This window comes from Mytilus edulis, chromosome 13 (genome assembly GCF_963676685.1).
Source record: "Mytilus edulis chromosome 13, xbMytEdul2.2, whole genome shotgun sequence".
NCBI lineage: Eukaryota > Metazoa > Mollusca > Bivalvia > Mytilida > Mytilidae > Mytilus > Mytilus edulis.
In genome coordinates, this window is record NC_092356.1 from 67,201,552 (window position 1) to 67,225,595 (window position 24,044).

At 32.1% G+C, this 24,044-nt stretch overlaps 1 protein-coding gene across 1 annotated transcript; it reads left to right on the top strand.

Moving 5' to 3' along the window:
* Positions 1–5,185: 5,185 nt before the first annotated feature.
* On the top strand, positions 5,186–7,275 carry LOC139500485 (uncharacterized). Its single transcript, XM_071289223.1, has 2 exons — positions 5,186–5,332; positions 5,851–7,275. The coding sequence occupies exons 1-2, from the start codon at positions 5,186–5,188 to the stop codon at positions 7,273–7,275; spliced, it is 1,572 nt and encodes a 523-aa protein (XP_071145324.1).
* The last annotated feature ends 16,769 nt before the right edge of the window (positions 7,276–24,044 follow it).

Here is a 24,044-nt window from a genome sequence, read left to right on the forward strand (position 1 = left end):
TTTATTTTGCGTTGCGGAGTTTGACGCAGTCTTTGGCAAAAGGTGTTGATGGTAAGTAAGTCTATATTTTGCTGCTATATTTGGCTTAATGTCTGAATATGTCGGTATTTCCTTTGCCATTGGCGGGGGGATATTTATAATGCACTGGCTACGGTTACATGGAAATGTAACAATAATAAAATAGTTATCGTTTCATTGGAGACTAATTGCCGGAATGCAGGGTTGTGTAAAGAACCGATTGTTTACGATTGTAAAAATAAAATTTGTGTCTACGGTTACATTGCGTTATTGTTACATGAAAGACTGCAATGTACGCTAGATTTATTAAACATACACCTTCTGTAGTTTTGTTGTTTAAATCTTTGATATGTACTAGATAATATTTGTAATAATGATACTATTAATAACAATATCAGTATTAAACAAATCGTGCTTAAATAGTTTTAAGTATTTAATTTAATTGTCTTGATGTTCTTAAAGATACTACAACATTTGATACAAAAATTAACAAAAAAATTCTTTTAGATATTTAAATGATAAATTGGTTCTCAATAATGACGACTTCAGTATGTATACTAAAGAAATTTATCCTGTTGAACTTACTTTAAATAAGGCTAATGCTAATAATGACCACTGCCCTTTCCTCGATCTTGATATCTATATCATTATCGGGAAGCTTAATACAACGATTTATGATAAAAGAGATGATTTTTATGTTTCCTATCGTTAATCATCCAATTTAGATGGTGATGTTCCCTTGTTATCATCCTATGGTGTTTATATATCTCAACTTGTACGATTCGCTCGTGTATGTAACAACGTATTAGATTTAAGAGAGAAATTTTATGTATAACTGAAAAATTATTACACCAGGGTTTTCAATATCACAAACTAGTCAAAACATTTGCTAAATTTTATCAACGGTATAAGGAAATCATTCGTAAATATAACTCAACATGCAGATATCTTATACGTTCAGGTATTTCACATCCAATCGTTTATGGTAATATTCCTTACAAATCACAAAAATGTCAGTATTCAACTCAAAAGCTAACAAAATCGTATTTTTTTGGGACTTGAAAAGCAAAGGCAAATTAAGAAATCGATAAATAAGTTATTAGACGAAATCTTTATTATTTGATCTTTTAAAAGATCAAAGTAAGATTTACTTCAAATTAAAAACTACTATGAAAATTGATTTCATCACAAAATCCTAATGATACATTATCTCAAGAATACATTAAAAATACAAAATTAGAAAATAAATTAAATGATGAAGAAAAACTATTGTGTGACGCTTGAGAGGTGTTCTGAAGCGATAACAAATATGAAATTAAACAAGTCGCCTGGATTTCATGGTCTAACCGTAGAATTTTACAAAACGTTTTGAGAGAAGCTTAAACATTCACTTGATAAAGTATATAATAAGGGTCATGAAAATAATTTATTGACTTCCTCGCAGCGGTCTTGTGTTTTGTCGTTAATATTAAAAAGGGGGACCAATTAAAATTAGAAAACTATAGACCAATTTCATTATTAAACGTCGATCTTAAAATATTGGCCCATGTACTAGCTCAACGACTGAAAAAAGTTGTAGCAACACTCATAAACACAGATTAGTCTGGAAACATAAAAAATAGATTCATTGGATTTAATTTAAGGCAAATAATGGACATCATAGATTATGCAGATATATATATTAAAGAAGGGGCTATTGTTTTTGTCGATTTTAAAAAAAGCCTTTGACACTCTTGAATGGAAATTTATGCTAGATACTTTATATCACTTCGAAAATTGGGTTAAAACTTTGTATAACTGATATTCAAACATGAATTATTAATAATGGTTGGATTTCAGAAATGTTTAAGAATTCAAGAGGGATTAGACAAGGGTGTCCTTTATCTGCTCTACTTTTTGTCATATCCGTTGAAATAATGGCACTGCGACTTCAAAATAACGAAGATATTTAAAAGGATTTCAGATAAAATTTGACAGAAAAACATATCATATAACAATAAGCCAATTAGCTGATGACACAACTTTTTTTTAAGGATAAAGAAGATACCGAACTAGCATTGAATGAACTTGAAATCTTCCGATCTTATTCTGGATTAATTATAAATAAAAATAAAACAGAAGGGATATGGATAGGAAAACTCAAAAACATTAAAAGACAAAATAGCAAATATTAACTGGACAGATAAACTTGTAAAAGCTTTAGGGATTTATTTTTGACATAATTATGAAGAATGTGAGGAATTAAATTTTGGAAATAAAATAGATAAAATGGATACATCATTTTAGTATTTAGTAAAAAGTTATTATTTAGATGGAAGGTAACAGACAATGATTTATGTAACAAATGCTTTACTGAAGAAGATTACCAACATTAGTTTATGTCATGTTCTTATTTACACGATTTGTGGAGAAAAATTCATAATTTATTGCAAGAAGTAGATATAGAAAAAGATTTGACACTGAAAGCTATTGTTTTTGGCTATAAAATATCTGATAAATATTACTTTGGATTTAACTTTCTTATAACTATTATTGGGTTTTCAATTTATAAATTCTATTATGTATCTGATCAAAAAATGAAAAGACTTGATGTTTGTTTTGTATATTCGATAGAGAATTTACAAAACGATTGTATTATTCAAAGAAGTTAATTTTTTAGTTAATGTTAAGAAACATTTATTAGATTGTTGTTTTATTTATTAATATAATAGAATTGAAACTTATCTGTATTCTTCACAAAGAGCTTTGACTTGTTGAAGACAATGTAACAAGCAACTAATGGAAATAAAGGAATTAAAAAAAAAAACACCTTTAAACAGACTTATTAAGAAGATCTAGAGATAAAGTAACGATACTGTTGTCAGGTCATTAAAGATTGCATATTTTGGCTTAAATATATATTGATTCACTTATAGGGTATTTGCATCGGAATTAAACACATTTATTTTAAAACCAGTTGTTGACATGACACGGGTTATGTTCTTCCCATATATTTCAAGATGGTATAATACTTAACCCCTAACAGGAGGGATTGTGCCTGATATTCACATAATGATGAAGACATAATCTTTAAATCAGTTTAATTGAGATCTAGAGCTGGCATGTCAGTAACTACTCTAGTAGTCTGTTGTTATTCAAGTATTATTGTCTTTTTGTTTATTGTCTTTTGTTTCATATTCTGACATCGGACTCGGACTTCTCTTAAACTGAGTTTTACTGTGCGTATTGTAGTGCGTTTGAATTTTTTTTCTTCTAAATTGGCTAGAGGTATAGGGTCAGGGTTGAGATCTAAAAAAACATGTTTTACTCCGTCGCAATTTTGCGCCTGTCCCAAGTTAGGAGCCTCTTGCCTTTGTTAGTCTTGTATTATTTTTAATTTTAGTTTCTTGTGTAATTCGGAGTTTAGTATGACGTCAATTATCACTGAACTAGTATACATATTTGTTTAGGGGCCAGCTGAAGGACGGCTCCGGGTGCGGGAGTTTCTCGCTACATTAAAGACCCGTTGGTGGCCTTCGGCTGTTGTCTGCTCTATGGTCGGGTTGTTGTCGCTTTAACAAATTCACTATTTTCATTCTAAATTTACTACAGTTTAGTAGTGCCAAAGGCGAAAAATATAGTTCAATGGTTCGTTGTTAAGAACTTGGACTGAGAAAAGTGTTCACTTCTTGGTATTTAACTGCACACATACCGTTATTACCGTCATTATACTTTAAACAATAGGTGAAGTGATTCCTATTACCATATTTTTTTGGGTGAAAAATTAAAAACTCCGGATGTGTTTAAATCGAAATTTAAACAATATCAAGACACATATTTTATACAGTTATACAAATGCAGTTCTACAAAAGTTGATAAATCATGACGACAATGCAATCACATTGAAAGACAACACGACAATATAATCATCGCTAGAGTGAAATATATTTTTCACCTAAAGCATGGCAGACATTGAAAGTTTCTTTAACTTTTAAAAGGAATAGTCCATAATGAAATTGTACAGCTTGCAATACAGACGTGCAACATCACGGGTAGTAAGGTCGTCATATCTAGAAGTGTTTAGTACAGTGATTTTGTCATAGTTTGGATAAGTTTGACATGGCTGTGTTATGTCTTTTTTATTGACAAACAATGACAAAATATAAACATTCGGATTTTTCGCTTAAGGAACCTCTGAATATTAATTCAAGCTGGTCAGTATTTTTGTTTATAGTTAGTATTTTAGTACACAAACGTTTTAATGATATAGTTATAATTTGACACAGAATAGTGCTTGCGTATGTCAAATTTATAAGTTGTTGTTTGGTTCTAATGCATAAAGTACAGTAATTTCTGTACTGTCTGTTAAATCACATATTTCGTTATGGTAAACATTCGCCGTCAAATATTCCTTAAAACCTCTACATTTGCACACAATTAGAGATTGCAGAAAATTTGATGTTATGGTTTGGTTCATTAGTGTCATGGTTTAGTTCATGTTTAACATGGTTCAGTTATGTGATTCCTGTCGTGAATGATGGAAATGTTACGATAAAAATAAACAGACATTGTGTACAACTATTAAAATATTGTTAAACAATATTTTTTCTGATTTTTGTTTGAAAAACTGAAAAAAACTTTACTGGAACAACAAATTAGCAACAACTCTTACATCAGAGAACAACAATCAGTAGGTCCATCTCATTTTGAACAAACAACTGCTCACCATACAAACATTGAAACAAAATTTCTTGAACAAAGAATGAGAGCAATGGAGACCCACATGTCACAGAGCATGCAAATCATACAATAACAACAAACACAACTTATGATGCAAGTGCAGGCTCAGCAACATCAACAAAACATGTATCATATGCAAACGTATCAACACCTTACGCCAAATCCACCGGTGTATGTTCATATGCAGCCAGTCCATCCGCTTCATACCAACATTAATCAACATGGTTTTCACCCAAATTATGGGATGATCAACCCACACATTCATAGTCAATTTGCACAACCTATGCAACTTCCAAACAATGTGATTGGTCAGCCACATGTAAATAGACACTTTATACATCCTGGACACTACAATCAAGGGGTAAATAACTCAAACCATAGATACTCCACAGTACAGGAAGTACAACATAGCCATTGATCGCAAGGTATAAATCCAATCAAACGACCTATGCAGGCTTATACAAAACAACAATATAAATTTGAGGAAAAACCAGCAGAAATAGATGTGAGATATAACAAAACAATAGATCAAACACCAGATATTCATGACATAGAACAATCAGATATCAGCCACTCAGGACAAAATATCTCAGATGTAGATACAAATGTTCCTTTATAAAGGAAGTTGTTAACACTGCAAGAAAACATGCAGGATGAAACTCACAAGCCTGATATACACAACTCATTCTCAATTCATGATAATAATCAAAGGGAGGTAACTACTGTTGAAGCTGATATACACAACTCATTCTCAATTCATGATAATAATCAAAGGGAGGTAATTACTGTTGAAGCCAATGTGCACACAAACACTTGCAACTCAGGAAAAGACCAAACTAATGCTTCCAACCATTTTTTAGAAACAACCCTGTCTTGCAAGAAATCGCCAGAACTCCTACTTATAGAGAAAGTGACCTCAAATCGGGATTAAAATTAGCAACTTGTAACATCGAAGGCATCTCATCAAATTCTGCCTTCTCAGACTTTTTGGGCTCAAATTATGATATCATATGTATTCAAGAGCATTGGCTCTATGACTTTCAAGTGCATAATTTCGACAAATTCTTCCAAGATAAAGTATCTTTTGTTCGTTGTTCAGACACCTATGAACAGATTTCTGAATTCAACTTGCCAAGAGGGAAAGGGGGTGTAGGAATTGTATGGTCGTCTTCAATTTCTGGTAAAGTCACTAAAATTGATGAAGGAAATGAAAGAATCATTGGCATTTTAATCAAATCAGATCCAAAGATATGTCTTATTTGCGTATACCTCCCAACGAACAATGCGTCGGTCAACTCTGTTGTGGAATACGGAGAATGTCTCGATATTTTAGATTTTATAATAAACAACTATAGTGATACCCATAGAATTGTAATAGCCGGTGACCTGAACGGAACACTTCTAAAGCCTAGGGCTGGTAATAAACATGACGTGTGCATCCATTCGTTTGTTAGGGACCACAAACTTATTGTGTCAGCAGCAACAAAACACACATTTATGCAACATTCCGGGGCTGGATCTTCACAAATTGGTTACATCTTGTCTTCACACAAAGATCTGATACAGGACTACATTATTCATGAAAAGCATGCCACAAATCTCTCTAGCCATACCATTGTGTCTGCTGTCATTAACATAAGCTTTGCCTCAATTCAAAGACCGAGCCAACAGTCTTCAGCAATTTGGAAATATCAATGGGAGAAAATGGATATTCATACTTTTCAGAACACTCTTCGTCTTGAACTTGAAAACAGTTATAGCAAAATAAGCTCAGATCCAACTATTGAAATATTTATGTCAATCTTGCAAAAAGCCACAAAAGCATCAACGCCAAGGAAGATTATCTATCTTAAAGGCCCAAAGTGGAAGGCCTCACCAGCAGCGAGAATGTTGATAACTAACTGTCACAAATTGTACAGAGAGTGGTGCGAAAAAGGAAAGCCAGAGGGCCCACTTAAACAACAAAAAATTACTGATCAAAGAGAGCTTCGTCGTCAATTCCGTATGGAAAAGTATACAGACAGGCAAGATCTCTATAATCAAATTATGGAAAATCCTACCACTGAATTGTTCCACCGCTTAATTCGGAGGAACAGAGGAAAGTCAGTCGTTAAAACACCTTATTTACAAGAGGGCAACATTGAAGTGAATGACCCAGACAAACAGAGAGAATGTTTTCTGAAATATTTTGAAGATTTAGCAATCCCAAAGGACAATGGGTATGATGAAAAATATCTTGAGCTCTACACTATCCGTCATAAACTCATAACTGAATTTGGTAATAGCGCTGATGACCCGCTGGAACCATTTACAGAAGTGAAAATTCAAAATGGCATAAAACATTTACATACTGGTAAAGCTACTGACGAATTTGAGATATGTTCAGAACAATTGAAAGCCTCTGGGGACATTTTGTTACCAAGTATCACAACAACATTTAATTCTATTTTAAGCTTCGGCAGCTTTCCAGAAATATTAAAGTCTGGAATACTTACACCAATTTTGAAAAAAACTGAAAGATCCTTCGATTCTGGATAATTATAGAGGTATAACTGTAACGCCGGTCTTTACCAAACTTTTTGAATGTGTGTTATTACCAAAAATTGAAAAACGTTTTGATAACAAACAGAGTCCACTTCAATTTGGTTTCACGAAAGGAGTTTCCATGATCTTAGCAGCACTAATAGTCTCCGAAGCAAAATGCGAAAGCAAACTTACACCATTAATTCCATTATGTCTCATCACTGTTGATAGTATGAAAGCGTTTGATGTTGTCAGCCATGTAATTGTTTTGAATAAGTTGTATGAAATAGGTGTCCACCCAAAAATTTGGACAATCGTTAGAGATCTATATGATGGTAGGACCTCAAAAGTCAGATGGGCCGGTGCAATAAGTCCGAAATTTAATATACTACAGGGAGTGAGACAAGGTGCAATTTTGTCTCCACTACTGTATAAAATTTATAACAACAATTTACTGATGGAATTACAGAAAACAAGGCTAGGTTTCAGGATGGGCAATGTTTATCTGGGATGTCCTACATGTGCGGACGATATCGCTCTCTTGTCTTCAAATCCAAACGAACTACAATGTATGTTATCAACCTTACATATTCATGCAGTGCAAGACAGAGTTTCAATTCACCCCAAAAAGACCAAAGCAGTGGTATTTAGTAAATCAAACAGTATTAAGTCTACATTATCTTGGAAACTTGGTGACTCTGATATTTCGCCATCCAATCAAACTGTGCATTTGGGAATTTTTAGATCTGAGCTTAAAGAAAATAATCTGAATTTAGAGGATCATATTAGTCTAGCAAGGAGGACTATGTATGCATTGATTAGCACAGGACTACATGGCTCGAACGGAATCAATCCAATCGTTGCCTACAAAATATATCAGTCTTACATACTGCCAAAGCTTCTGTTTTGGGTTTGAAGTGTTGCCACTGAACAAATCACAAATAGACATTTTAAGGAAATTTCTTATTTCAAATTAACGTCGATTCCAATCATTGCCGACACGTACAGCAACAGAAATAGTTTACTTATTACTTGGTGCATTACCTGTAGAAGCAGAGTTGCATAAAAGACACTTAAGCCTTCTATATAACATTATCTCCTGTAATAACTCTACTCTGAAGAACCTCATGATGAGACAATTGGCTGTAAACGGTGAAAATCAAGAAAGCTTTTTTGGTGGAATACAGGATATTCTTGAACAGTACAAGTTGCCGAAAATTTATACTCTAATGGCAGAACAACCTTCAAAATTAGCGTTCAAACATCATTGTAAAAGTGCAATCCAGAAGACATGGACTTATATATTAGTGGCTGAGTCTGTCAAAAAATCAACTCTGAAATATATCAATACAAAAGATTTGGCTGTTGGAAAGCCCCATATAATATGGAAATTGTTGCGTTCTATGGTATCTGAGGTTAAATAGGGCATAACAAAAGCCAGAATGCTTACTGGAACATTTATGACACAAGTTATCAAACACAAGTACAACATAGAACATTCAGATCAGATTTGTAAACTGTGCACAATATATTCCGAAGATCTAATGCACATCATTCTTGATTGTCCCGCCTTATTGTCAACTAGACAAATATATTATAACCGTCTCAAAATAGAGGTTATCAATGTGATTGGTGAAAGCAAGTGGTCCGAGCTATTTGGAAACAAAGATACGATTCTTCTGCTAATTTTAGACTGTACAAATTTTAGCAAATATTTTAGTGTGGATCAACAAAATGCTATTACAAAGTTATCAAGTGTGTTATGTCATCAACTATATTTAATGAGACTGAAACTGCTAGAAAAGACAGCAAAAGTGTCCAATAAACTATGTGGTAGTGATACATGTAAATGAAAAGTGACCTTATAAATCTGATTGCTGGAGATATTGGCAATGTAGTCTTTTAAAATTTAAAGTTAACTATATAAAATTCCACTAAAGACAATTTAAATAATTTTTTGATTTTAAAAATTAATTGATAAAAGTTGAAAAGTGGGTCGTGTATGCTTTTGTATATATAAAACATTCTGTGAGGAGAATTGGAGATATGTAGATAGTGTAAATAACATTCATGACAAGATATTCTTGGTGTTCCTTAAAGGAAGGCAATACAAACAGAAGAAGAAGTTTCGATTTTTAACCCATTCTATATAATTTTGAGGCAATATAGAGTCGCTATTTTTGTTGTTATTTTGTTCCCAAACGTGCTTAATGACGGAAATGTCCAAATCATAGAAACGCAAGTTTATTCCAAATAGTCCTGTATAGGTCCAATACTATGAAGGTCCGCCTTGTATACTGGTAACCATAATATTGTAATCAAATACAGCTAACCAGTGCCTGAAAATATAAAACAAAAACAGCAGCAACTATTCTCATAGGGAGGGTGGGCGGGTTTGGATATTTTAACTTATTTGCGTAACACTTGCTTTCTTGTCGACAACAAATCAACAAGTGCCCGAGACGGGAATTCCAAAATTCTATTCTAGCTGATACGGGAATTCCAAAATTCTGATTCATGCTGCGAGCGCCGCTATGGCCATGTCAAATATGGCATTGAGCTACAGGCTGCAACACCCACGCACCCACACGAATATTTGATTGAATTAAACCAGATTATTGAAATTTTAAAAATTTTATAATCTCAATTAATAGCAATTAACTATATAATATATATATATGTCCAGTTTGTTATGTATCCAACCTCAAACGTAAATTATCGTACAGATTACGTTGACCAAAATTAAATCAAATAAATGACGGCGGTGATTAATTTTTCTTTCCATAACACATAAAGATAATAGAAAAGACGTCAACACATTTGACAAAATCCGATGAGAATTACAAATATAACATTAAACATTTAAAATAAATACATGAATTTGAAATAGACAAGTACCGTAACACGTCTTATAGTAATGCGAATTAAAACTCAGCAAAACAGTCACAATCGGGAATAAGTTACGTTTGGTAATTAAAAGATTAGACGACATACTGACAAACCGCAATCTACCATGGGGTAAAAATGTCCTAAGCTAGTTTGGTTAAAGACACATCGTATGGATCCACCAATTCGTGATGGTGTCCATAAAATTTACGGAGTGTCAATTTAAATATGTCTTCCTCATAACTTTTTTTGAGAAGTTTCTGCGTAAGCAGCACACTCCTGTATTTGAAGTTCGAATAGTGTGAACAAGCACGTGAATAACGTATCAATTGTGATATGTAAACATATGGAATGGGAAATTGATAATTTGGAAGTTGAAATCATCCCGTTTGTCATAGATTTTCGTGTATTATGTTATGTATTGTAATATTAATGGTGAGACGTAAATGAACTATTTGTATTGTATTGTATTTTATCGGACACTGTTTAGGTTTAATACCTTGTTTATTAGTAATATGTTTCGTTTTTTATCATAGAAATACTTAAAAATAAAGACAAAATATGATAAATAGATAGGAGTTAGATTTATTTTGAACTTTTTGAATTTGTAACCTTAAAAAATTGTCTGCTGTACTAATAATTCATGATATAAATAATAGTATAACTAAGTCTAATCTTAAGATGTTGAATTAAAGTATACTCTTAAAATATAATTACTTGGACCAATTAAAAATAATGGGTGAAAACTGTTAGTTTTACTTCAAAGCATGAGCAATCATATTTCATTAATTTTAATTGACTGAGTTATCCAAGCTGAACAAAATCAGAATCATTTTTGAAGATATGTGGTTTAATGCCCTTACAGACATAGATTATATTGATACCAACATCAACTGCACAGCCTTTACAGACTATGTAACAACATACTGGGTTGAACAGAACAGTTACCTTTGGAACCAATACTTAACACAAGGACCAAGGACAACAAATCGTCTAGAGGGATGGCACAGCAAGCTGAAGAAACATGTCACGCATCCACATCAAAACATCTTTCAACTAATTAAACTGCTGAAATACGAGGAAGCATTCAAAGCCCTGACCATGATCCAATATGCAGTGAGCCGGTGGGAAGAGATTGGCCCCCCCCCAAAAAAAAGTATGTGAACAACAGATTAGACGAACTTAAGGTTAGACACCGCCACTAGGACGTCACAACAGTAGAGTTTGGTGATGCAGCCTCCCACCTTCTTCACGTGGAATAGATTGATAAACTTTAATAGACTTGTATACAGTGATGTTGAAGACCTATAGTTGTTAATGTCTGTGTCATTTTGGTCTTTTGTAGATAGTTGTCTCATTGGCAATCATACCACATCTTCTTTTTTATATTATGTTTGTGCTAAAATGTGTGATTTGATTTAGTGGTGTTGTATAATTTGTGTTATATTATGCTTGCTTGAATCTACAGTTGAATTTGTGTTTTGAATAATGAATAATTTACTTATATTTGTTTTAATTTCTTTCATATTTGAACAAATTATAAAAAAAAACAGATTTCATACAGATGCAAAAATAACTTATTACCTGTTTTAATAAAAAAAAAAACACTGGTCAATTAACAGTTGATTAAAAAATGTTTGTACAGTATAAACCTTGGTTTGCACAAGTTTTCCTCCTATTCCCACATGAAATTTTACCTTTTCTTACCAGATTAATAAAAGTGGGAATAGAGGGAATAAACCATATAACAATCACGTGTAAAGAGATCACTAAATATAAATGCATTTCAATTAGAGTAATTTTCTTTAAAAGTAGTGTTGTATCCGGAATACAATATGAACTGGCACTATTATATACCATAATAGTCCCAGATATGACCTAAAACACATGGTTATACACAATTAATAAATGCAGTATGTCTTTCAATGAGACAACTATCCACCGTAGACCAAATGACGTAAGTGTTAGGTCACCGTACGGCCTTCGACAATTAACAAAACTCATACATTTTTGTACCGCTTAGCAAATTATTAAAGGTTCCGAAAAAGTTAAAGGTAAAGCAATTCAAATAAGAAAACTAACAGCCTGACTTTGGTTCAAAACAACAAACTATACAAATCAGATCGATACAAAGCAACGTAATCAAGTAACACCGAAGAAAAAACTGATCTCTGAGTATTTTCACAGGCCAATAACAACTAATAAAAAAAAATCTTCAATCTAAACAAAAGTTTTTCGTTTTTTTTTTGTATTTCGAAATGAAATACTGCTACCAATATTCATCTTGTCTGTGATTTCTAGTCTTGTCGGGTAAAAAAATTAGGCCGTACACAGTTTGAATGTACTTGTACTTAGCACAATAATCAGATAATACGTGTATTTTTTCAATTATGTTTTTTAATCACATTTATTCATACAAATATTTTCTGATATTATCGGAACTTTATGGCATACATTATGGACCTATTTCTGATTCGAAAGCCAGTTAACGAAAGCAGTGGTTATATATATATCATTTTGGTTGATCAAAGATGTGATAGCTTATTACAAGGTAATAGTAAATTAGAAAATTATTTCAACCTCAAGACTGACTTCGTAAAGGAGGCTTATTTGTCAATTAAAGATTTTAATATAAGAAGAGCTATATGTAAAATGAGAATAAGTGCTCATGAGCTTAGAATTGAGAAAGATAGATATAGTAAATAATACATAGAGAGGACTCAGCATCTATATCATCACTGTTTATCGCATGGATCAAACTCTATTGAAGATGAGACCCATTTTACAGTAAATTGTCCATTATATATACAATGAACAGAGGACATTATTATTTGATAAAGTAAAATTCTTTTTGTAATAATTTAAAAGAACTACATAAGGATAAGAAATGTTTCTGGCTGTTCACAAATGAGCATTTACCAACTCTCATGTGCCTTGTAAATTACATTATCAAAGGTTTAGAAATAAGGTCCAGATGTAGACAAAATGTATGAAATATATCTGATTGAATAGTTATGTAAGGCACATGTTGTATTGGACTCTGATCTTGTCCATATAGTATGGTATTAGGTTTCTGGTGGGTTTTTTTTTCAATCATATTGTGCATAATATTGTTGTAAAATGATACCCTTTATGGGTTCTTGATTAGATTACTAAAATTCTTATCTTATCTTACATCATATTTATCTGTTCGGAACACACCAAAAAGAACAAAAGAACAGAGTTATAATTTTCTCCCGGTTGCACATATCGTATTTATCTAAAGTACAAGGCTGATAACTAAACAAAAGTCCGTTCTGTTCTTTTAAAAAACTTTTTAAAAATATCTTTACAGAAATGAAGGCTTCAGAGCCAATGCAATGTGAATTCAATTTTAGTTTATATTTACAAGGGAGATACCCCATGAACAATATTTGATCAGAATTAATTCTCAAAAGTGTCAAATACATGGCTGATATAAACCTTCGAGTTGTACACTTAAGAGCGCTCATATGGCAATTTTCCAAATAAAAAAAAACGTTTATAAATAATTGATCGGTATTAATTTTCAAATCAGTCGTAAACATTGCTGATATCAACCTTTGATTTAAATTTCATATATTCGGGTATAAATTGTACATATGATATGAGAGCGCTTATAATGCAGTTCTCCATATAATTATATTTTCAAGGTCATAACTCTTTTAAAATGAACTGAATGGCACTTATTTTGGAATTCCTCCAAGACATTGCTAATATAAACCTCCGATGTAAGTTTCATACAATTCTGCAAAGAATTGTACATATGAGAGTGTAAACAATGCAATTTTTAATATAACTAATGCCTCCAATGGGCGTAACTCTTTTAAAAGTAAATGATCAGCACTGAATATAGCCCAATATATTGCTAAAGCAACGTAGGATATAAGTTACATAAAAGGATCTGGCAAAAATTGTACACGTGAGACTGGACGTACGAACGCTCAGACGTACGGACAGACGGAAAGACAAACGCCCGATATTTTCATTGACGTCGCAATGCGTTCTCCAGGTACAAAGATATATTAATGTACGATTTGTCGTTTACGCCCACCAAATTTGCTCAAAAAGCTTTTTTAAACTTTTGTCAATTAGTTAATTGTGTTACTTTGATATTTCACAATGGACTGCAAACAATCAATATGAAGGTGGCACAAATATGTATTTGTTTGGATCTAAACCATGTAAAATGTAACCAAAACCATGACGAATTTTTAGACTCTTAACTAAAACTGAACCATGTCAATCGCTTAACCAAACCATACCAATTTCGATATTTTGGTTATCCTGCGTTAATTTCTTAAAACAACAATTTCAATTATAATCGTTTGACTTTCAATATAGATTTAAAAATGTAATTTGCTTTTTATTTGCTCAGTTTAAAAGAACTGAGGCAATCCTTTTGGGAAGTAACATAACTTATCCATGACCAACTTAACCAAACTATAACAAAATCATTGTACTAAACGTTCCTCGATATGACGACCTTACTACCCGTGAATATGTTGCATTTCTGATTTGTGATGACTGATTGGAGTGGTTTCACCAAAAAATGCGTCGCACTAAAATATGCTCCAAAAACAACTTACTGGATTTGTAGAAACTGTCAATTGTAAATTAAACAAATTAATATTTAGTTTTATTTTAATACATATTACTAGTCGTGCATTACAGTCCTTCATGTAACAATAACGCGATGTAACCGTAGAAACAAATATTATTGTTACATTCGGTTTCTTATCCAGGGACTTTCTAACCCTGCATTCCGGCAAATAGTCTCCAATGTAACAATAATTATTTAATCATTGTTACATTTCCATGTAACCGGAGTCAGTGCCTATTTATAATGCGTATCTTTCTGTTTCGGCAAATTCTGGTCTGTTGATATTTGTAGCTCAGTGGTTGCCCAGTAGGATGTTGAATCGATGTTGTACTGTGGTTTGCGTTATTGGATATATTTTCTTTTTGTGTATGGTTTACAGTTTTTTCCTGTTTGCCTACTAGCACTACAGTCCGTATATGGTGATTATGTAGTTTTAATTGGTAATCGTCGAGCTCTGGAAGAAAACGTCTATTTGTGAGAATGTTATGACATGGAACTATTTATATCACAGCTGAATACTGCAAAAGTTTTTTCAATAAACAAATCACCAAAACGTTACAATAAAAGAACAACCTTTGTACATTGTACTCCTCATCGTGTAATTTTACGGTAGTTTTCTTGTATTGCTTTGCTTTATTATATATGTCCTTGCACGTAATCGATCTGAGGCCCAATTTGTATAAAGCGTTTGTATTTGATTATCACTTTTGTTTCCGACCGTAGTTGTTTTGTTCATTGTCAAATGTTAAAAAAGAACGATATGATGATCATACATGTTTCTGAGTTGAAACATATTTAAAAACTACGTTTCTGCTGGCTACCTATGAACTTGAGAACGAATATGACAGATGATTTGTAAAAAGGGGGATTTTATATACAATTTACGGTTGTATATGCCAACGCAATAGCATAGATACTCAAAACCAAATGTCACAAATCTTCAAAAAGATTTTTAAGTAAATAAATCGCCAAAACGTTACATTAAAATAGCAAACATTTTTCTCCTCATCGAGTAATTTTATGATAGCTGTCTTGTTTTGAAATGCTTTTTTAAATAATAACTTCAACGGAATTGGTCTGTTGCTCAGTTTGTGTTCAACGTTTGTAAATGATTAACACTTTTGTTTACGGTCTTTGTTGTTTTGCTTATTTTTTAGATTTAAAAAGGTACACATTGAAATCAAAGATGTTTCTTCGAGGAAATCACGTTTCCGATGTCAAGCTATGAGACTCGATAGTATGTATGATATACGATAAATAAAAGTAGTGAATCGTATATACATGATATACAATGTAAGGTTGTTATATACGAATGCTCTTTCACAGATATCGAAACTAAAATTTTAATTACAACAAATGACGTAACAGTTGGAGTTCTTTTCGGTAATCGAGGCCTTGAAGAAAAGTTGTATTTGGTGAGTAAGTAATTACATGGAATCATTTCTATTTCATATTGATACTTCAAAAAAAATTTCAGTAAACAAATCACCAAACCGTTACATTAAAATGACAACCCTTTTTCTACTCATCAAGTAATTTTATGAAAGCTTTCTTGTTTTTGGTATGCTTTATTAAATCATGCCTTCAACGGGATTTGTCTGTGGCCCAGTTTGTTTTCAGCGTTTGTATTTGATTATCATTTTTGTTTACGGCCGTAGTTGTTATGTTCTATTTCAGATTTTAAAAGGTACACAATGAAATCAAAGATGTTTCTTCGAGGAAATCACGTTTCCGATGTACAGCTATGAGACTCGATTTCATTTATGATATACGCTTTAATAATAAAATTATTGATTCTTATTTACAATGTTAGGTTGTTATATGAGAAAGCACTTTCATACATATCAAAACTAAAAATTTAATGACAACCAATGACGTAACAGTTGGAGTTCTTTTCGGTAATCGAGCCCTTGAAGAAAAGTTGCATTTGGGGAGAAAGTAATTGCATGGAATCATTTCTATTACTAGTGGATACTTCAAAAGATTTTCCAGTAAACAAATTACCAAAACGTTACATTAAAATGACAACCCTTTTTCTCCTCATCGAATAATTTTATGAAAGCTTTCTTGTTTTGTTATGCTTTATTAAATAATGCCTTCAACGGGATTGATCTGTGGCCCAGTTTGTTTTCAGCGTTTGTATTTGATTATCACTTTTGTTTATGGCCGTAGTTGTTTTGTTAATGTTTCATTTTCAAATTTAAAAAGGGGCACAGTGATGTCCTATATGTTTCTATGTTCTCGATGTGCAGCTATGAGACTCGAAAGATGTATGATATACGCTTAATAAAAACAGATATCGGGACCTAAAAGAAATATTCATATAAAAACAGTTGCTTAGCAGTATTAACACAACTTAGGTCTTATAAATACTTGATACATGTAATCACTATATATATATACTAAGAAAAAGGTCTCAGTATGACGATGGCCCATTTAAGACCTCCCAAAAATATAATTTGAATTCATAATCATGGTACTGTATAATGCTCACTGGAATTAAAAGTCAAAGAGCGATCGATGATAAATGTAAAATCTTCAAAACAGGAGTAGAATCACAAAAGCCATGATTTGGACAATGACTTTCCAAGATGTCCTGGGATGACAAGGGGTTACAATTAAGAGCAATATTACCAATCATTGTATACATAGTATTAATTGAGTTCATAAGGTAGAATGTGTTACATTTACATGTGAGACTAACTTTAAGGATCACCGGTAAAATGGGATCAATGAGATCCATTGGACTTAACCATGTTGAGATGGAGCCTGTTACACAAGAAATTATAAACCAAAAAGTTAATATTTACAAAGAGTGTACTTCAAATTTGAGAGTTTAAAATCCCATGCATGTGTTTTTCGAGTTACTCAGATTTTCTAATATATTTAGTCTAATTATGTAGCATTCATATTTCGTTTTGTGACGCATTACTTTTTAGTCTATCATATTCGAAATTTATCATGAACATGATGAAGGGAGAGAAGTTATTGTTTTATGTTACAATATTTTTTTTGTTATTGTTACATTTCCATGTAATCGTAGCCAGTACCTTTTTTTATATCATTCTAACTGGCGTTAAACTGATAATCGTAACTGGAATTACAACAATCCCAATTTGGCGACGGCAAAAAGGTAAAATCTGTTCAGTCAATTTTCTCAAATGAATAGTTATTAAAGATACCAGGATTATAATTTTGTACGCCAGAAGCCTGTTGTTGTTAAGAGTTAAGGTTTTTCTATACCATTACCATCCTATTTGAATCGTAACGGTGTACTATAATTGTCTGAGTGCTTAGAAAATTTCGGGATGATGAAGAGGGACGAAGGATACCAAAGGAACAGTCAATTGTTATTCAGTCGAAAAAAGGATAATCGTAATTACGGTAGTAAAAAATGAGACGATACTCGTAACTGGATAGTATTTTATTGATATTGACATTAAAAACGGCAATCTGATATCATGTGATGAAAATATATTCGTACATTATATATGTTATGACTTATATATTGACATAGGAAGTAACCCACATTTGTCCTAGATATTAATCTGTAAGTTGCTTCATTTATTTTTATTTTGCGTTTAAATGACATCGGCTATATTTTTCAATTAATTCAGATGAACCTTAACACCAGTGACTCTACTGTGCTGATAAAGGAAATTATCAGTCAGTAAGATCAAAGGAAAATTTCATAAAAATATTGATAATAATTGATATATTAATTCAATTGTAATGGCAAAAATCCGTCATCTTTATCTTTGGTATAGCATTATGAAATTCGAATTGTAGAATTTCACGTGCCATGAGCAATTCAACGAATGCCACTGGTTAAATAGTATCTCCTAACTCTTCAGAAGAACCTAATATAACTGCCTGTTTTTTCCCCGGTTATCGTGTTGCTTATTGTGTTGTTTGTCTTTTTTTTTACTTTGACCATACTGTTGTCTGTCTCTGATTTATTTACCTTGTGAGGAAAATGTCGACGAGACAGGAAAAAAACATACACAAAATGTCAACAGACCGACAAACAGGGGACAAATAAGTCTTCAACAATATGTTCACGGATGTATCTATTTTTTTTGTTTAAATACTTTAAGAACGCCTAATGTTTCACAAAGACAAAAATCAAAAAGTTAAATATATGAAAAGGCGTCTAATGGTTTCTGAAATAATAAATTTTCCACGAAAGTGTTACAACTCCTATGTCTACTCTCGGGTCCCCTCGATCAGCCACTGGACCAAATAAGATGTATTAAAGAACATTATAGTAATTAAATTAATTTCTGATATATCAGTTCTCTGATGCCAAGCGTTGATGCAATCCTTACAAGCGATGATAATTCGACAATAGGTCTGATTTCTCTGGTACAAATAGCTTGCAGATAATTTCGTGATCATTTATATTAAAATCATAAGATTCAAGCGTTTGGTAGCTTTATCAATTATAAATTCACATGAGTTTCCAAACAGACGTTCTCATGGAAAATGAACCGTTCACTGACATTTGAGATGTTCAACCTCATCTTATCCGGGATCCTGACACAAACATTTCTCTGATAGAGGTAAACTGAGATCGACACTACTACACTTTTACTGTCACCGTCACGAAATGTTTGACAAATGTGAGACAAAATTGCTCTTTAAAAAAGTCCATGTGGGAGCTCACGTGTACAAAAATTTCAGCCAAAAATCAAACATTTGTTTTTTTATTACAAATATTATTGATTACACTATAAGTTATTACTTTATGATATGATACTAAAATCAACCAAAAAAATCGATTCGGTTTGGATCCAGATGACTTTTAAAATGTTTATATCAATGAAAAAGCTCCAAACTATCTCCCTTTAGTGCAAAAATGCCATTTTTTGGCATTAAAATTGAAATATCTTTTTTTAATCAATCGGTGACCTATATTTTTTTAGTATTGTTTTCAAATAAGCTGTACATAAACTAAATAATTGTAAAATTTAACGATTTCTGTACTTTAGTTTTTTTTTATTTCGATATTACCTCTATTTCTCCTATTAGTTCAACAGAAAAAAGGACATTAACAAAAATTGATTCATACCCGCGAGCCCCATTAATGCTTAAACGGTAATATTATTCGGTAACACCCTGGTTGTAAAATGTTTCTTATGATTTTTACGGTTGTCACACAGCATATAACGTATTTTAATATGAAGATACATTGTAATTGACGTCCATTATCTACTGTTTTTGTACCAATCATGATCATTATCTCACTTCGATATAACTGAATTGTATACATCATATATATGTTACAACTTAATGAAAAACTTTTGGAAAACTAAGGTTATAAAGGTCAACAATATAAAACAATATAACTTCAATCTCTTAGTCTGAAATTGAGTACAACAACGTTACAGATGGGTGTGGTCCAAACCTTGACAAAAGATAACTTAGAGTTAACTTCTTGACTGCTTTCTATGTTAACTTGAGTATTTTTAAACAGACCAGCAAGTTAACTTCGTCGTTGGTGGTCCAGACCTACGGTCTACTTTTTTAGGACTGCTGCAGACCTGTGGACAGGTCTGCCCCCGACCAGACCTGTGGACAGGTCTGCTTCTGACCAGACCTGTGGACAAGTTTGCTTTTGACCAGACCTGAGGACAAGTCTGCTATTGACCAGTGCTGCGGACAAGTCTGCTTATGATATGTTATCGTTTTAAAGACTTTTCATATCAGACTTAAGCTTTATTTTTTATTTCATATATTCTTATATACATGAAAAAATCACATACAGCTGTCATTTTTTTTAATTAGAAGGTGGATAGAAAGGTTATCTAACGTACCGGAACAATATTCTTATATCATGGGATATCAACATCATTGTCGACGTTGCTTCGTTCCCCGTTTTTTACCCGTCTCTTCCTAACTTTTACTTTGTGCATTTATATATGCATGGAAATTTCATTGTTATTCAACTTGTTTGCATACTATTTTCTATTTTCTGCGGAATATTCTAACGAAAATTGTACAGTGTCCGGATACGTAGGGTGTGAGAAAACTATCAACAATCTCGTCAAATTCGTCAGATTTGTCGAGAGATGTATGCACTTGAATGAAATAGCCACTTGACATTTAACTACAAACAAAATCATCAACCGACATAATAGATTAACAGTAAACTATTCCCAGAAGAGAACATCATATACTTTTTTTTATTAAAAAGTACAAATGAATTCAGACATGTCAGTGTTGGTACTAGGATGATGCGGCCTAATAGTTTTACACACAACCCTGAACTACTATCTCTAGTGACTGTTCAATATTATGAATATATGCTGACATTCTCAATTTATGCGGAATTTTTTTTTTCACTAATTGTTTTCCAATATTATTGCTTACATTTGCCATCCTACTAAAATGTGCACAGGAGCACCAGTAGAAGACATGAAAGGGCCAGGTACAATCCATCGCAACATTTAAACAAAACTTCTGATTTGTTATTTTTATTGAATTTTTCGAGGTTTACTTGTTTTATTGTTTTAATTTTTACAAATTAAAGTGCACATATGGTCAGTTTTGGTGAAAGCGGTCAAGTACTTTTTTTGTACAAGTCAGCATGAGGAATCAAAACTACTTAAATTTTGTTACGTATCAATATTTTGAATAAAAGTAGGACATGCTGGCACCCTAAATGTATGCGAACAAAAATGTGTTATTCTTGTACTGCAAAATCGCGGTCCATTGTATTATATATTGAATCCTGACGTAAAGGATATGGCTGATTTACTATGCTGGTATACAATGGTACATAGATTTACAAATTAAAGTGCACATATGGTCAGTTTTGGTCAATGCAGTCAAATTATTTTGCTGTTCAAGTCAGTAGAGGTTTCAAAACTACTGAAATGTTGTTAAGTCATGTATATATCAATATTTTGAATAAAAGGACGTCATTCTGGCACCCTAAATTTATGCGAACACAAATTTGTTGTTATTGTAATGCAATTTTGCTGTCCATTGTATTATACACTGAATCCTGACTCAAAAAAAATATGGCTGATTTACTTTGTGGGTATATAGATTTACAAATTAAAGTGCACATTTGGTCATTTTTGGTCAATGCGGTCAAATAATTTTGTTGTACAAGTCAGCATGAGGTATCAAAACTACTGAAATTTTGTTACGTATCAATATTTTGAATAAAATGAGGACATGCTGGTATCCAAAATTTATGCAAACAAAACGTTGTTGTTATTGTATTGCAAAATTGCTGTCCATTTTATTATACATTGAATCCTGACTTAAAAATATGGCTGATTTTCTATGCGGGTATATACATGATATAGATTTACTAATTAAAGTGCCCATATGGTCAGCTTTTGGCAATTCGGTCCAAAATTTTTTTGTACAAGTCAGCATGAGGTATCAAAACTACTGAAATTTTGTTACGTATTAATATTTTGAATAAAAGGAGGACATGGTGGCACCCTAAATTTATGCGAACAAAAAATTGTAGTTATTGTATTGCAATATTGCTGTCCATTGTATTGTACATTGAATCCTGACATAAAAAATATGGCTGATTTACTATGCGGGTATATAGATGTATAAATTAAAGTGCACATATGGTCAGTTTTGGTCGATGCAGTCAAATAATTTTGTTGCCCAAGTCAGCATGAGGTATCAAAACTACTGTATTTTTGTTACGTATCAATATTTTGAATAAAATGAGGACATGCTGGTATCCAAAATTTATGCAAACAAAACGTTGTTGTTATTGTATTGCAAAATTGCTGTCCATTTTTTTATACATTGAATCTTGACATAAAAATATGGCTGATTTTCTATGCGGGTATATACATGATATAGATTTACTAATTAAAGTGCCCATATGGTCAGTTTTTGGCAATTCGGTCCAAAATTTGTTTGTACAAGTCAGCATGAGGTATCAAAACTACTGAAATTTTGTTACGTATCAATATTTTGAATAAAAGGAGGAAATTTATGCGAACAAAAAATTGTAGTTATTGTATTACAATATTGCTGTCCATTGTATTGTACATTGAATCCTGACATAAAAATATGGCTGATTTTGTATGCTGGTTATAGATTTACAAAATAAAGTGCACATATGGTCAGTTTTGGTCGATGCGGTCAAATTTTTTTTACAAAAAATTGTTTTACAAGTCAGCATGAGGGATCAGAACTACTGAAACTTTGTTAAGTATCAGTATTCTAAATAAAAGGAGGACATGCTGGCATCCTAAATTGATGCGAACAAAAATTTGTTATTGTATTGCAATATTGCTGTCCATTGTATTATACATTGAATTCTGACATAAAAAAATATGGCTGATTTACTATGCGGGTATATAGATTTATAAATTAAAGGGCACATATGGTCAGTTTTGGTCGATGCGGTCAAATAATGTTGTTGCCCAAGTCAGCATGAGGTATCAAAACTACTAAAAGTTTGTTACGTATCAATATTTTGAATAAAAGGAGGACATGTTGGCACCCTCAATTTATTCGAATTTTTTGTTGTTGTTATTGTATTGCAATATTGCTGTCCATTGTATTATACATTGAATCCTGGCATAAAAAATATGACCGATTTACTATGTGATTATATAGATTTACAAATTGAAGTGCACATATGGTCAGTTTTTGTCTATGCAGTCAATTAATTTTGTTGTACAAGTCAGCATGAGGTATCAAAACTACTCAAATTTTGTTACCCATCAATATTTTGAATAAAAGGAGGATATGCTGGCACCCTAAATTTATGCGAACAAACATTTGTAGTCATGAGTTTAAATAATGCTTTCATTTTATATAATAAATTCTATCCTGAAATTAAATTATTGTTGATTGTGGCTACATAGATCAAGTATGTATAACTAACAATGACCTATATATAACTAACATCAAATATATGTCTTTTCAAAGATATACATAATAAAGTGCAAATATAGTAACGAATTTGATAGGTATTGGAATATATATTCAGTGCCCGTTATCATTATAACAAAGATCGTTTTAATAATTGATAGATTGTCCGATCACAGATAAATTATTTGTGTTACAAGCAACGTTTTATGCGTACTTTATTTTCAAATATTTGTATTTAATAATGTTTATATAACGGAAGTATTAATTTTACTTTATTTTCGATGTTTATACTACAGATGGGTGCGGTCCTAACCTTGACAAAAGTTAACTTAGAGTTAACTTGTTGACTGCTTTCTAAGTTAACTTGAGAATTTTTGAGCAGTCAAGCAAGTTAACTTCGTCGTTGGTGGAC